We start from the raw sequence: 15,529 nt of genomic DNA on the forward strand, positions 1-15,529 counted from the left end.
CATGATCCCAGGGTCCTGGGATCGAGTCCCGCATCGGGCTCTCTGCTCCTTGGGAGCCTGCTTCTCCCTCTGCCTCTCTCTCTCTCTCTCTCTCTGTCTTTCATGAATAAATAAATAAAATCTTTAAAAAAAAAAAAAAAAAAAAAAAAAAAAAAAAAAGAAAAATCACTATGACTTTGTAATAGACTTTGAAATCAGGGAGCATGATACTTCCAGCTTTGTTCTTCTTTCTCGAGATTGCTTTGGCTATTTGGGGTCTTTTGTGGTTCCATACAAATTTTAGGATTGTTCATTCTATTTCTGTAAAAAAATGCCATTGGAATTTTGATAAAGATAGCATTGAATCTGTACATTGCTTTGGAGAGTATATGCACCTTAATATGAATTATTCCAGTCCCTAAGTACAGAATATCTTTCTATTTATTTGTGTCTTCTTCAATTTCTTGCATTAATGTCTTATAGTTTTCAGTATGCATGTCTTTCACCTCCTTGGTTCAATTTATTCCTAGATATTTTATTCTTTTTGATATAATTGTAAAAGACTATTTTCTTAATTTCTTGTTTTGCTAGTTCATTATTACAATCACAATATGGTGGTGAGGTCTCCGGGTTTTCTTTTAACTCCGTAAATCCTATATTGGCTGCTGGAGAAGTGCACCACTAGGGAAAGCCAGTTGGAGCTGGTGAAAGGAAAAGGAAAGAAAGGAACAAAAGGGGAAGGGAGAGGAAAGGGAAGGGGGGAGGGAAGGGAAGGAAGGAGAAGGCAGGAAGTCTGTTGTCTCTTGCCAAGCATGAGAAAAAGAGCAACCTAGCAAGATAGAAAACTTTCACACAAGAGCCACACTATCCCAGCCAAACACCATGAAAGAGCTCAGTCCCATCCACAGAAGTCTCTTCCCTTCTCTATCCTCCACACTCTGCCAGGACAGTATCATAGAAGAAGAATGGGTAGGGAGCCAGGACTTTTATACCTGCACTGTGCTAGGTCCCTGTTGATGGTATTAATGGCAGCTCCTTGGGGATCCTGGACATCCATCCCCGCCATCAGCAATAGGGTGTCCCTCCCTCCTTACCAGAGTCCAAGGAGGCCAACTGAGAACGTGAAACTCTAATCACCATTCCCCCAGCTTTCAGGAGACTCCTAGCCTCCTTTGGTATCAGTGAAGAGGATATGGGGAGCAATAACAAAGTTTGCTTTCCCCCAGAGGTGTCAACCAAGGCCTAATGGGGAACCTGTATGGTACTTCCACAAGCACAGTGTAATAAGAGGTCTGCTAAAACACAAGATTTAAATAAGATCCAGGGGCACCTGGGTGGCTCAGTCGGCTGAGCACCCAACTTTTGATTTTGGCTTGGGTCATGGTCTCAGGGTCTTCAGATGGAGCCCCGAGTTGGTCTCTGCACTTGATGTGGAGTCTGCTTGTCCCTCTCCCTCCCCCCCTTGTGCTCTCTCTCTCAAATAAATAAAATCTTTTTTAAAAAAGAAAAATAAATAAATAAGATCCAAGGTCTCATAGTATAATACCCAAAATTTTAAAGGTATAACCAAGAATCAGTTGCCATATCAAAAACCAAGAAAACCTACCTAATCAACATTTGTAGAACATACACATAATTTTCAAGTACCCATGGGACATTTACCAAAATATACTATAGACTAAGCCATAATTTAGCTTCAAAAACAATTTAAAGAATTTAAATCAGAGTGTGTCCTTTGACCATAATGGATCAAACTGTAAGTCAATAACAGAATGGTAACAAGAAAAACTCCAAGCACTTAAAAACTAAACAGTACATTCTAAATAATTCATGAGTCATAAAGGAAGTTTCAAGGGAAATAAAAAATACATTAAACAGGAAGATAATAAAGATACAACATATCAAAATTTGTGTACCTAACTGAAGAAGTGTTTACAGAAAAATCTGTAGCACTCAATGCTTATAATAGAAAAGAGGAAAAGTCCAAAATCAACAATCTAAGTCCCTCCCCTCAAAAACCTAGAAAAAAGAAGGCAAATTATATCCAAATCAAGAAGATGAAAAAAATCCTAAAGAGCAGAAATCAATGAACAAACTGAAAACAGGAGAACAATTTAAAGTATCAATGAAACAAAAACATGGTTCCTTGAAAAGACTAATAAAATTGACAAACCTTTAGAAATAGTGACAAAGAGAAACAAAAGAAAAGACATAAATCACCAGTATGATGAAGGACACAGGGGATATCCCTACAGAACCCACAGACAAAAAAAAAATAATAAGGAAATGCTATGAACAATTCTACACACATAATTTGACAACTTAGATGGAATAGACTGAACTAAAAATTACAAACTATCCCAACTCACCTAATATGAAACAGATTATTTTAATAGCTTGCTAACTATTTGAAAATTAAATTTTTGGTATCAAAAACCCTGAAAAATAAATCTCCACTCTAGATGATTTCATTGAAAAACTCTACCAGATTTTAAGAGAAATTAACACCAATTCTTCACAATCCCTTCAAGAAAATGGAAGAGGAACTCTTCCCAACTCATTTTATGAAGCCAGTGTTACCCTAACACCAAAACCTGACAACAACAAGAAAAAAAAAAAAAAACTACACTACAGCTCAATATCCCTCATAAATACAGATAAAAATATTTCTAATAAACTATTATCAATAAGATTCAGTAATATGTGAAAAGAATTATATATCATGATTACACGGGTTTTATTCTAAAGAGACAAGGCTGGCTCGAGATTCAAAAATCAAGGTAATCCAAACAAAAAACAAAAAAAAAATCAATGTAATCCACCATATTAAGAGGCAAAGAACAATTTCATGATTATATCAAACTGTGGGGAAAAACTATTTGATAAAATCCAATACCCATTCATGATAAGGAAACAACTCTCAGAGAACTAAGAATAAAGAACTTCCTCAAACTGACAAAGAACAACTGTAAAAAAAAAAACCTATAGCTATCTTTGTAATGGTGAAACACTGAATACTTCCCCCCTAAGATCAGAAACACCACAAGGGTATGTGCTCTCACCACTATTATTCAACATAGTACTGGAACTTCTAGCCAGAACAATATGACAGGAAAAGGAAATAAAAGGCATGCAGATTAAAAAGAAGGAGTAAATTATCCCTATTTAAAATGCCATGAAAATCCCAAGGAATAAAAAAAAAAAAAACTTTCCTAGAACTAATAAGTGAGTTCAGCAAGATCACATGAAACAAGATCTACATACAAAATTCTATTGTAAATTGATGTACCAGCAATAAGCATTTGGAAACCAAAATTACAAATATGATACCATTTTTAAAAATTAAACACTTAGGTATAAATCTAGTAAAATATGCATAGGACTTGAATGTTAAAAACTGTGGAGCACTGTTGAAAGAAATTGAAGATCTAAAAGAATGGATGGACATATTATGTTCATGGATTAGAAGAACTCAACAGAATAAAGATGTCAATTCTCCCAAAATGTATATATGTGTTTAATGTAATTACTATTAATATCCAATCAAAATTTTTTTGTAGAAATAAGCAAAGTAATTCTAAAATTCCCATGCAGGGGGAATTGAAGATGGCAGCATAGGAAAACTGTGAACCCACCTCCACCTACAGACACAACAAATTTACAACTACATATGGAATAATCTTCCTCTGAAAAGGACCTGACAACTAGATGAATAGCACCTCCACAGGAAAAAACAAAAGCAGTGCATCCAGAAGGGTATGAGAGGCAAAGACACTGTCTTACCCAGGACCCCACTCCAGATGCAGTGACCCCACAATCAGGTGGGATTCAAAAAAATATGAACTCTTTCTCAAGGAATGAAGAGATTGTGCCCAACATCAGGCACCCCAACCCTGGGGGCTGGCACCAAAAAGACAAGCCCCAAAATGTCTGGTTTTGAAAATCAATGGGGATTAAGAGCAAGAGAATCATAGAACTATAAAGAACAGGGATCCCGATCCTAAAGGGCTCCTACACAAACCCAGTCGCTGAGATCCAGTGAGAAAGCAACAGACTGAAAAGCACCTAGACTGTAAGTGAGGCAGACCCACTCACTACTTTGAAATCTACACGTGATAAAACAATACAGAGCTACAGACACACATTATAACAGTGTCAATTTTCTGGTTTTGATCTTCCTCGTCAGGTCACATAATATGGAGAGATGACTATCATACCAAGCCACTTGAAAATCACATGTGACAACAAAATATGTGAATGATCTCTGTCTCCTATTGCCACCAACTAATGTGGGACTCAGGAAATTGGGTGAAGGGTCCATAGGACCTCTCTGAACTCTCTTTGCAACTTCCTGTGAATCTGTAATTATTTCAAAATAAAAGTTTTTTGATAAGGACAATGAGACTCACCACAGCTCAAGACTTCTTTTTGAACTTGTTTGAACTTTGCCACCATCTTAGAGGAGAGATCATTGATAGAGTTGATATCTAAGACATAAGCCACACAGTGAATCCTGTCCTTCAGTGATGGAGAGCTGATGAAGGTAGGATGATTGGGCGTAATTGGTTTATTGGGGCTCAACTGTTACAGAAACATAAGATAATATTTCAAATGTGACTACCACTAACCTCCAACCTGAAACTGTCCTCCCTCTAGCCACTCTTCCCCCAGGGTAATTAGTAGTACCCTTCCATACCTCCTCTCCACTCTGAGTGTAATATTATATCTTTCTCTTTTTTTTTTAAGATTTTTTATTTATTTATTTGACAGAGAGAGACACAGCAAGAGAGGGAACACAAGCAGGGGGAGTGGGAGAGGGAGAAGCAGGCTTCCCGCGGAGCAGGGAGCCCAATGCGGGGCTCAGTCCCAGGACCCTGGGATCATGACCTGAGCCGAAGGCAGACGCTTAACCGACTGAGCCACCCAGGTGCCCCAATATTATATCTTTCTTATAGAAAAACCACTTCATTGCACCGGTGAAAATGAGAATTACACATACTTTACATTATCCATAATGGAAATATTTCAGGAAAGTACAATGTTTAAAAAGCTAATTTCAAATCCCAGTCTCCAGAAAAGAAAGAAAGAAAGAAAGAAAGAAAGAAAGAAAGAAAGAAAGAAAGAAAGAAAGAGAGAAAGAAACTACCAATGACATTGATTACACATCATTTAAGACTTCTCTCTAAACATTTTGTGTACTCAAATGGACTAATGGATAGAGGAAAAAGGAGAGGGGAAAATATATTGAAAATGCATTTTTAAATAAAATACTATAATTTCTTTAATTTCACAGAAGAAAAAGAAATGAAAATGAAACAGAAGAAATACCAAATTTTAAGTTAGTATCTCCTTACCACAAAACAATAATCTTTCTAGGATTGAGAAAATAGATTTAAAATACAGTAAAGGGGCAGGGGTGGGGGGAGGCACCTGGGTGGCTCAGTTGGTTAAGCGCCCGCCTTCGGCTGAGGTCATGATCTCAGGGTCCTGGGATCAAGTCCTGCATCGGGCTCCCTGCTCAGTGGGAAGCCTGCTTCTCCCTCTCCCTCTGCCTGCCTGTCACCCTGCTTGTGCACTCTCTTTCTGTCAAATAAATAAATAAAATCTCAAAAAATTAAAAATATAGTAAAGGGCTACATTCATTATGTTTTACCCATATGTTTCAATGTTGGACTGAATTGACTGCCTCTCTGTTGTGAAAAATGAAGGTTTTTCATAGGCTCACGATTTCTCCCATCTCTCTGCTCTGTTCCACCTCCCTGTATCTTATGTCTCCTTAGACTGTGAGGATAAGAATTGTGTTCTTAGTCAACTCTGTGTTTCCAGTAACTAGCAAAGTATCTGGCACAAATTAGGTTTTCAATCATGGCTTTTTAGTATTTGAGTACATAGTTAAGGTTTCCGATCAAGCACAACTGAGAGGCAATGGAAGCCACTGTTCAGAAATTGAGGCTGATTGTATTATACCCAATGCCTAAAAGAAAGGGAATAATAATGGTTGACCTTCTGAGAATGTAAAGTACATCATCTCGTTTATCTTCTCAGGTGCCCTATGAAATGGGCATTATTATTACCTACATTTCACACATAAAAAAGGAAGACTTACGGAGACAAGTATGTTACTTGCTTACAGGTGCACATCTAGCTAGTGGCAGAGCCAACCTTTGGATGTAGGTATTTAGGTAGCATTTAAGTAGTGAAACCTAAGTACTTACAGTATAATAATATCACACTTCAACAAAAAGTGGTTAATTGTTCCAAGATTTTGTCTAGTTGATCAAAAAAGTACATGAGATTGAACTATTACTTTCCTATCTATTTTACAATAAAGAGTGAAATAAACACAATCCCCTCCTGTCCTTTTTCTGGGATCTGTATGAGTAAAATACTGCCTTTTGGCTGTATTTCTTTTCTTTTCTTTCTTTGTTTCTTTTTTTTTTTTTTTCTTTTGAGATCACCTTATTTTTTTTAAGTTATCTCCACACCCAGTGTGGCGCTCAAACTCATGACCCTGAGTTCAAGAACCACACGTTCTACCGACTGAGCCAGCCAGGCACCCCAGGCTTGCTTTCTTAATGCTGTAGAAAATAAGTTACTCTACTTTACTTATATGAATACTTATTCATTTAAAGCAGAGTAGTGTTGGTTGATGTTGAAAACACCTTATGACAGTTGAAACTGCCTTATGGGGTAAAAACTTAACAAAAATAATTGATGAAACTGATTTTAAATGTTGTAGAGATTGGAGAATTCTTACCTGATTATCTGTCTGGCACACAGCCTTTTAAGATGTAGGGTATGTCATCCACACACAAACCTACTCCTTCTTTCTCATGTAGCCCCATGGAGTAACACAACCTAAATGGCAGATATTTGCCATCTTTCCCATCTTTAATAGGATATATCCTATACTATAAAACAAAGTATATCAAAGGTAAAAATTCATTCTTCAACTAGCATTCAAGACATGACAAAAGGAAGAACAGAAAGTGGCTAATATTTTAACACTGTGGTCCTCAAACATTTTGGTCTCAGTATCACCTGATATTCTTAAAAATTATTGAGAATCTCAAAGATATTTTATGTATGTAGGTTATATCTATTGATATTTAACATACTAAAAAATTTTTTAAAAATTTAAATATTTCTTAAATCATTTTAAAATACAATTATGAATCTATTGCAATGTTAACCTAAAGGACATTTTTATGAAAAAATTATTTCCAAAAAAAATATTAAAAAGAATAGGATCAATTTACTTTTTGCAATTCTCTTTACTATCTGGATTAATAGAAGATGGCAGGATTCTCATATCTGCCTCTGAATTCAATCTGTTGTGATATATCATTTTGGTTGAAGTGTATGAAGAAAATCTAGCCTCACATATATATAGTAGTAGGAAAAGGAGAGAGTATTTAATTTAACAGCTTTCAGAGAATTGTGGATATTCCTCATTAATAATGTATCAAAGCTCAATAAGTGATAATTTCTCCAAAGATTAGCTAGGATCTGTGACATTTTCATACTCAGCTACATTAAATTTATTGATCTATCTTATGCTTTGAATATATTTTTTATTCATGCATGACTTACAAACCCAATGCATTTGGTCATTTGAAAATATTGGATCTAGATAAGATCTTCCAAATATTGGTACATTTCACCACACAATATTAAAACATCATATTTGTTACTAGCACCATTAATCTCATCAGGTAAGTTTTTAAGTATTGAGAAGTTATGAAGCTCAAAGTGGTGGATCCAAGTTTCCCAAAGTTCTAATTTTTGTTTTCTTAAAAGCTCAGATGTTATCATTGGCAACAAACATTGCTGGTTCGTTGTTTTTCTTGTAGTGATATGCTCATTTTGTGCATTGTCCATAAATGTCTACCAAATACCTAAGTATGAATAATCAAGTCTGTCAATTGTCTTCTCATTTATAAAGGATGTTACATGAAAAAAGTTCAGCTCACAACTCAATCGCACCAGTGTCTTTTCTTGACAACCACCAAATCTTGATATACCTTAGAAATCCTTTGTATTTCCCATTTCATCACACAAAAATATATATAAAATAATAAAAAGTTGAGTTTAAATAAAATCAATGGTGTTACTTAGTCATCAATTACATTCTTAAATGAAACTAGCATTTTTTTTACTGCAAGTGCTAGGAACGTATATAGCGATTACTAATAGAGCTTGGTGCCATTGCTTGATTCATGCTAAGGTACCACCCAACAAATAAAACTACATGTGTATGATCAGTTCAAATGCCAATACTCTAGAAAAAGCAAAGCCATCTAAGCATTATTACACAAATAATTTTAAACTCATAGATCCCCTAAAATGCCCTCAGGGACTCTTGGGGGTCTACAAACCTCACTTTGAGAAGCTCCACTTTTTTTTCAGAACTCTGAAAATTTTTTATTGGTCAAATATACTTCCACAGAGGCATAACTATGGAACACTTAGGAAGATTCACAAAGAGAAGTACTTCTCAGTGATACCAGACAACACTTGAATCACAAATCTCCCATTCCACACTACGCAGTTGAGAACCCTCTACGACCTATTGTAATCTGTACTGGAGTCAAAAGTTCCCACTGGTCCATAAGTCCAATGCCCAGGAGCAATCCCATTAGATATTTTGATCTAAATGAACAGGACTTACTGGTGCTTGAAAGGAGTTACACTGAAGCAGTAGAGTTACACACTTAAAGTGCACTGTAAAATTTCAAGATCAATAGGCACATTCATAGTTTTTATTAATCTGTTTACTTCATAAATTTAATTCTTCAGGGGTGCCTTGGTGGCTCAGTCAGTTAAGCATCTGCCTTTGGCTCAGGTCCTGATCCCACGGTCCTGGGATCGAGCCCCAAGCCCCACGTCAGGCTCCCTGCTCAGCGGGGCAGCCTGCTTCTCCCTCTCCCTCTGCCACTCCCCCTGTTTGTGCTCTCTTTCTCTGTCAAATAAATAAATAAAATCTTTTTTAAAAAAATTTAATTCTTCAAAGAGAAGGGTCTCTGAGAAATGAAATAAAATACTGTTTCTCTGACAAATATTCTGTCTTGTATTCCTTCAGTTTATATAGTAGTATTTGCATTTCATTTGGACCTAAGGATCTACATCTTCTCTTAGAGCAATGTCTTTGGAGCTTTCAACATGAAAAGGAGGGAGACAGAGCCTCTCCTGATGAGTACCTCCATTACAGCACTTATCACATTGAATAGTACTTATTTGTTTATTACCTACACTGAAATCCTTGAGTAAAAAGACCAGCTCTCATTTGTATTTAGGTCTTTATTGCCAACACAATCTTTCACAAATAGAAACATTTCAATCAATGCTTAGTGTTTTGAAGTGCCATTGTGGTACCTTGCTTTGGCTTCTGAGACTAGGCTAATATACCAAAATAAAGTCAGTCAAATAGATAGAATCTAGCCAACATCAAGAAATAAGATGTGATTCTTGAAAGTCTTAGAAAATGTTTTCAGTTATTAAATGTGACACAAAACTAAAATGAACCATTACTGTCTTATGCTAAATTTTGCATTGACAGTGCACGCATATTTCCAATCAGAAGATAACAATATTTGCTTGTAGCAATCACAGAAAAATACAGCTTGATGATGAAATGTTCTATTCATTCCCCTTAATTTTTTTATTTGATTGTGTAACATTGACAAGCATAGAAGGGATGAAAGTTTTTACACAGTAATTTGTAGATCTAGAGTAACAGTTTTAAAAATGGTATTAGTACTTATATTTGTTTACAAATAAGATAGTGTTTGTAGGACCACTGATAAATTTACCCTTTGAAGGTTGACCCACCAAAGTGAATTGCTGTCTTGCTTTTCACAATCATTTCTTATAAAATGGTCTTGTAAAATGGAAAAGTGTTATAATATATAATTTTCATTATTTTATTACAAAAAAAAAAGAAAAGAATTTCAATCCAGGTAAAAGCATGTGGGACATAAGTAAAAACAGACTTCTAATATAATGGACAAAGATTTCCACAAAATTTTTAAAATTGTAGTGCTGTTTTGTTTTTTTTTTTTTACATGTACCAAAAAGCATTCTTCATATAACTGCTTCTTGCACGCATAAAAATGGAAAGTGAAACACAACTCAACGGAGGGAATTCTGAATCAAATTTTACTCCTTTTTTACATTTGATTTAGCATTTAATTGCTTGTAGATCAGGAGGAGGTTAATGTTCTAAGAGAAAATGGCAAAGAAATGAACAAACCTGATCATTGTAATTGATAAAACAAAATCCTCAGGAAATCTTTAAATAACTTACCTGTCCAGTAATGCTGGTGACATCAGACGTCACTGTGGCTTGGTGAGTCACCCGGCCTCGGAAAACAGACTTCACTGAATTGATAAAACTAGACTTTCCAGACCCAGATGGACCCAGCAAGAGAATACGAACTTCTGAAATAAAGTCTACACAGGGCTTGTAGGCTCTGAGTTCGGCTAGAAGTGGATTTCTGTGCCTGTCAAATAACATGCGGTAGGTACTTAAAGACAAGAGCCAAACTTCCATAGGAACAGTATGATTCTGCTGCTTCTTTCCTTCTCTTTAAAAGTATGTTTTAATTACTTATTATCTTGGCATTAACATCTATCATATGATTTGAAATGGTCTAAAGTTATGCATTTTGTGCTTGAAGAAAATGCATTTATCTATATCCGAATAAAGAAACATTAACCAGCAACCAAATCATTGTTAAACTACGAGTCTTAGACCACACAAATCTAACAAATAGCAGTAACAATGAAGATGAGTATTATTTCAGTAATAATATTATATTAAGGAGAAATAAAATATATGCAAAACAGCTATTTATCTATAAATTGGGGAAAGGGGGCTTTGTTTTTAAAACTTACTGAAATTCCCCCAAAAACTTTATTCCCAGGGAAAGGCTTCGGACAAATTATCTGAAATAGTCGTCTAGACTTTTCTGTCTGGAAAACTTTGAATCTAGCAAGTCCAAAGAGAAACATAAAGCCAAACTATTGCCTGGTAGATTTTTAAAGGTTCACAGTTGGTAGTGATTTTGCCTCTGTTGTTGCCATAATTGCCTCGAAGGTATTACATAAGTAAGATTATAACTCATTTTTATCACTCCAAGTTATATGATTTTTATTTTACTATTTCATTTCCAATGCCATTTATAGAAGTGTTCTAAATAAAATGAGTAATAGATAGTCCAAGAACCTAACTTACTTCGTGGCTCTTGTTATCTGGTTTATGTAGTTCATATCATCCTCAATTCCTGTAGGAAATAAACATAGCATAATAAGTTTTTTAACTTGCCTGGCTAAATATGCCCAAGTCTACCTTCTAAATGAGGCAAAGAGTCTGCTTATATAAACCAGGGCTGAGCTGTCCAGTTGGGAGTTAGGGTTGGCAACATCATGCGAAGAGAAGGGAAAATTAACCTCCCTACACAGTAACTTGCTCTGGAAACTCTCATATAACTAGGCCTACAGATCCTAGAGCTGACCCAAAAGGGGTCATCGTGCCAACATAAACCCCGCCCTCACTGGCTCTCCCTCTCCATGTCTCCACTTCTCCTCAACCTATTTTGTTCAAAGCTGCCTATACTTTCTGAGTAATACCTCATAACTTTTATGCTTCCTAGGTTTCATTTTGAAGTTTATGAAAGAGAAATTTGATGGCATGAAATCTGATGTTCCTCTCATTTTTCCTTGTTCTTGCAGCTAAATTGTGACCACAAACACAAAGAAAGACTATAATCAGAATGTAGGATTATCTAATTTAACATACTTTCAACTCAAAAAACTTCACATTCCAAATACTTGATGTCAGACGGGATATATACTCCTAAAGCTTTGCTTAATGAAGCATCCTAGAAAGTCTGGTTTTGCCTGGATCTACAGACAACATCTCTTGGCTAAAGGAATAAAATACCAGTTATCCAGAAGCAATTTTTGTTTCTGTTTCTAAAACTGCAGTTGTCATTTCAGTTGCATTATTCTTTTGAAATGAAAAACAGAAGGAGGGATCGGGCCTTTTTAAATAGTCAGATATTTCAGGATAATGCCCAAGCATAAAGACCACAAAAGTAGTCTTTATATTAAAGTAAATTATTGTTGCAGTAGGTCCCTGACAAGTGCACCTATCAAGCATACCAGAAATGTTACTGTCATGGACACTAGATTTATAAAGAAGTCTCAAGGACACATTCCCAGGCATCTTCTGCAGACTTTTCTCCTCACTCCATGTCAATCTGGTTGTCACTGCCATTGTTCTGTATCTGATAGAAAAACAATAATAGATTGAGAGGCTAGTTAGTATATAATAGTGGTTTAAAGCACAGATTTCTGCTTCTAGCTTTAGCATGTTATTTTTTTTTCCTCTGGCCCAATTAAAACATGTTATTTGTTTATTCACAAGGCAAAATATATATATATATTTATATATATATATATATAAATTGAACAATAGTAGGTACCTATAAAAAATAGATCATTTAGAAATAGAAAATACCATTACATTTTTTAAAGTCAGTAGACAAAGTAAATGGAAGCCTAGGTAAAGAATAAAGTAAAATTAATAAATCAGAACAGCGATCAGCAAACTTTTTTCTTAATGACAGAGAGTAAATATTTTAGGCTTTGTGGGCCATATGGTCCCTGCCGTAATTACGCAACTTTGCCAATGTGACACAAAAACGGAGACAATATATGAACAAATGGGCATGACTGTGTTCCAATAAAGCCTTTTTTATCAAAACAGGTTGATGTCACATAGACCATAGTTGGCCAACCCATGAATTAGAAGGTAGGAGAAAGGAATTTATACAGAAAACGGTTCCCAAAGAAAGAAACTGATATATGAAAGGAGTTAACAGACATTGAGGTCCTACAGCAGCAGAATAATCCATGAGCCATCATGCCAATTCTTTCAATGAGAAAAATGAGAACACAGGGTGCACTGTAAATACATGTATTTGAAAGCATTGGAGGGCTAAGATTTGGAAAAGAAATGAACACTGAGAGGTAAGCTTGGCATTTGGGAGCACATTTCTCTGAGGAACATCTGTTAGCTTTAGAAGAGGTGCCAGAGATGCTGAGATATTGAGCAAAACTTTTGCTGGACTCCCAGAGCTAGGGGAATAGAGTGCAGCAAAGAGGATGCCTTGGCAACCCTCCTCTGGCCGTGGGCAAGGAAAGAGAGAGAGTTAGCAAGCCAGAAAGAGAACACAAGCTGGGGGGAGAAGCAGAGGGGGAGAGAGAAGCAGACCCCCCCGCTCACTGAGCAGGGAGCCTGACAACTTGGGGGGTGGGGGTGGGAGGGCTCAATCCCAGGACTCCAGGATCTTGAGCTGAGCTGAAGGCAGTTACTTAACTGACTGAGCCACCAAGGCGCCCCCGTGGGCAAGGATTCTGAAGAGCTACAGGGAAGAAGGAAGGGTGGCCTGGAAATGGACAGACTTAACTCCATCTCCTAAGTAATTTCAGTCTATGATTGGGTTAGTATAAATGAAGTTTGCTTTTGCCCCCAGCTGCATGGCAGATGCAAAACAGATCTTGTTTAGACGAAGAGAACATCCTTCTAGGTTCAATTTTTTTTATATTCAGTGACTCATATTCATCATAAACACAAGAGAGGAAATGAAACAAAAGGATAGAAAACCAAGAGAAAAAGCAGAACACAGAAATAAACCATACTGTTTATTCATTTGTTTTGTTTTTTAGATTCCACATGTAAGAGAAATCAGATGGCATTTTTCTTTCTGACTTATTTCACTTATCATAATCCCCTCGAGATCCATCCATGTTGTCCCAAATGGCAAGATCTCAGCCTTTTTTATGGCTGAGTAATATTACTCTGTGTGTGTGTGTGTGTGTATCTCACATCTAATGGAAAAACTGTCTCTAATGGAAAAGCAGTCAAAGTATATGAAGAAGACATTCACAGATGAGGTAACTCAAATGAATTATAAACATACAAAAAAATGTTCAATTCTAGAAACAGAGAACTGTAAATTAAAGAATGAGATATCATTTCACATCAAACAAAAGTCCAGCAATACCAAGTTGACCCGGATATGGAGATTCAATAATATTCACATTATTTTGAGACACACATCATTTTGGGGAACAAGTACATTCATAGCAGCATTGTTTAGGATGACATTAGAAGATTGCATGTACAAATTTTGGCATATTCACACAATGAAATACTAAAGAGCATTGAAGTGACTGAACTAGACCTATTTGTATCAACATTGATAAAGCTCAAAAAATTAATCTTGAGTGGAAAAAAACAAGTTGAGAATGATACATCTAGTATGATATTATTTAAATAAACTGTTGGGGCACCTGGGTGGCTCAGTCATTAAGCGTCTGCCTTCAGCTCAGGTCATGGTCCCAGGGTCCTGGGATCGAGCCCCACATCGGGCTCCCTGCTCAGCAGGGAGCCTGCTTCTCCGTCTCCCACTTCCCCTGCTTGTGTTCCCTCTCTCACTGCCTCTCTCTATCTCTCTCTGTGTCAAATAAATAAATAAATAATCTCTTAAAAATAAAAAAAAATGAAAATAAACTGTTAACTCAAAGCTATACTCGAGATCACGTTTAGATACATACGTTATATAGAGCAAAAGCATAAAAACCAGCAAAACAATACTTTGTCCCAAAGTCTGTTTAATATTTCCCTAGGGGGAAGGAAGGGAAGAGAAAGGAATGTAGGAGAGATTCACAGAAAACTTCAACATTATCTGTAATGCTTTCATTTTTCAGGGGTAAAAAACGATTCCAATTCGATAAAGCAAGCCATTTTAAAAAATCTGATAGAGCTGAGTAAGATTACACTGGAGTTTACTTACTCTCTGGAGTTCCCTGTGTTTGAAATATTCATTAAAAACAAAACAAACTCAAGGGGAAATTATGATCATTAGCAGCAAGTTTCCTCTGAAATTCTTTTTCAAAGAAAGGCAAACAAGCAATTTTCTTTACACACAGCTAGGAAACATTGGATGGCAAAAAGTCACTTACCTGTTTTTTAAGAGTTGGATTGAGCTTACATGTGGTGTTAGCTGTTCTGTTTCATGTATCGAGCAGCCCCAGTTTGGAGACTGGAAGGTTCTCCTGAGATTTGTGGCTTCCTGTTTGAAAGAAAGGGAAGTGAAACTCAAAGCAGTAATCAGCACGCAGCATGCGGCCTGTCATTTTCTTTTACCTTGCTAGAAACAAAGAGAGAAAACGAAAAGGAAAAAAAAGATTTCTGCCAAATTTCTGCCATGAGAAAGATCTTTGGTCCCCTCTGTAGCCCATATGTAGGCATGCATGAAATGGCAATTAATAAAAAACTGCACTAAAACTAATAGCTAACATTTCTTTACATTTAACTATGGACTTGGCACTGTGCAACTGTATGCATTTTCCTCATTTCTTCTGGAAACAATCTCATACAGTAATCACTCTTAGTATGTTTATTTCTCAAAGTATGCAAATGAAACTTAAGGACATTAGGTGACTTTGGCCAAACTAATTCTACGAGCAGAGGGGTGGC

At 36.2% G+C, this 15,529-nt stretch overlaps 1 protein-coding gene across 1 annotated transcript in view; it reads right to left on the minus strand.

Moving 5' to 3' along the window:
• IFI44L (interferon induced protein 44 like) overlaps window positions 1-15,182 on the minus strand; it is a 62,468-nt gene extending 47,286 nt beyond the window's left edge. Inside the window, 4 exon segments of the mRNA XM_064587539.1 lie at window positions 10,286-10,481; window positions 11,216-11,264; window positions 12,145-12,269; window positions 15,013-15,182. Of these exon segments, the coding sequence (XP_064443609.1) occupies window positions 10,286-10,481; window positions 11,216-11,264; window positions 12,145-12,259 (360 nt within the window). The 5' untranslated portion in view covers window positions 12,260-12,269; window positions 15,013-15,182.
• Between the last annotated feature and the right edge of the window lie 347 nt (window positions 15,183-15,529).

Source organism: Mirounga angustirostris, unplaced genomic scaffold (genome assembly GCF_029215605.1).
Source record: "Mirounga angustirostris isolate CCGP_5_RB_7025 unplaced genomic scaffold, mMirAng1.0.hap1 SCAF_4, whole genome shotgun sequence".
In the NCBI taxonomy this organism is placed as follows: domain Eukaryota; kingdom Metazoa; phylum Chordata; class Mammalia; order Carnivora; family Phocidae; genus Mirounga; species Mirounga angustirostris.